Raw genomic sequence first — 1222 nt, forward strand, 5'->3', positions numbered from 1 at the left:
TGTGTGTGTGTGTGTGTGTGTGTGTGTGTGTGTGTGTGTGTGTGTGTGTGTGTGTGTGTGTGTGTGTGTGTGGAGTGGTTAGGGACTCTCTAATACGTTGGGCTCGGAGGGGCGGTGCGTCTGTTTGCTTCACAACTACTGATGTCACCGGCTGGGAGTGCGTCCCGGCAAACTCACACCCCACACTGCCTCCATAAATATCCTACCGCTCATGCTCAACGGCACTCACCCAGCCTAACGTTCAAGCCTGAGCCGCTCCACAGAAACAGTGCGCACCGAACAACTCCCCCTTACCGAGTTGGAGGGCCACAGCTGGAGCGGAGAAACTATACTCTACAGACACAAAAAGCTAAGATGTCTTCCTACGCATCCTCTGAATGCCGCCGGGTCAGCCCATCCGTCCACGGCAACAAGTTCGACACGGCGCACCGCAAGAAAGCCGTGGCCAACATTTTCGAGAACGTCAACCAGGACGCGCTGATGAGGCTTTTCCAGAAAACGGGCGACATGAAGGCGGAGGAGAGAGTGAGGAGCATATTCTCCTACACGCAGGATCCGGAGGAGACGGCCCGGGCACTGATGGCTCTGAAGCAGCGAAAGAAGGACAAGTTCCTGCAGATTGCGGGGATGGTGCGGCAGATGTTCAAACTGCGCTGACTGTGTTTTAGCAGTTTCACCGCCTTTGTCTCTCTGTGTGTCGGCTCGTGTGTGAGCCGAATGTTGAGAACACTCCCGGTGTGTCTGGGCTGTGGCTCACCTGTCGCCTGGAGACGAGCGTCAGGTGCCGAAGGAAAAAAGAAAGCTCAGCCGGCGGCGTGCGGCGGCTGTCGCCTCATGGACGGAGGGGACAGCGCGGAGTCCTGCCCGGAGCGGGCTGGAGCGACATGAACTAAGTGGGAATATGAAGGGAATACATTTAAGTCTTCATGCAGACTTGAATTTACTGATGCACTCTTGTGGGTGCGTGACTGTACTGATGCAAATCGCTGTGCTGATGATGGCGCACAGCTGCAATGTGAGACTTCATGGTGCCCTGGAACCTGCCTGTATGAATGCCTATCCTGAACACATGCCTTGTCCCTCAGCTTTACTTTGTTGTACGACTACAAGTTATTAGTGGCCAATGTGTTATTGTCACCAACATGTCTCAGCACAATGAACTGCATTTATGAAAAGTTCCTTTTGTTTGTAATTTTATAAAATAAATTATTTTGTTGTATAC

General features: G+C 52.8%; 1 protein-coding gene across 1 annotated transcript; it reads left to right on the forward strand.

Annotated features, from left to right (window-relative positions):
• Nucleotides 1-234: 234 nt before the first annotated feature.
• Nucleotides 235-782, forward strand: tcima (transcriptional and immune response regulator a). The gene has a single exon (XM_085367899.1). The coding sequence runs from the start codon at nt 355-357 to the stop codon at nt 655-657; it is 303 nt and encodes a 100-aa protein (XP_085224025.1). The 5' UTR covers nt 235-354; the 3' UTR covers nt 658-782.
• The last annotated feature ends 440 nt before the right edge of the window (nt 783-1222 follow it).

Source organism: Diplotaxodon limnothrissa, linkage group LG12 (assembly GCF_057381915.1).
Source record: "Diplotaxodon limnothrissa isolate DT_005_m linkage group LG12, D_limnothrissa_male_GT1.1, whole genome shotgun sequence".
Taxonomy (NCBI): Eukaryota; Metazoa; Chordata; class Actinopteri; order Cichliformes; family Cichlidae; genus Diplotaxodon; species Diplotaxodon limnothrissa.

Excerpts from the sequence above, each read along its gene's own strand:
- tcima (XM_085367899.1), top strand. The coding sequence starts at position 355 with ATGTCTTCCTACGCATCCTCTGAATGCCGCCGGGTCAGCCCATCCGTC.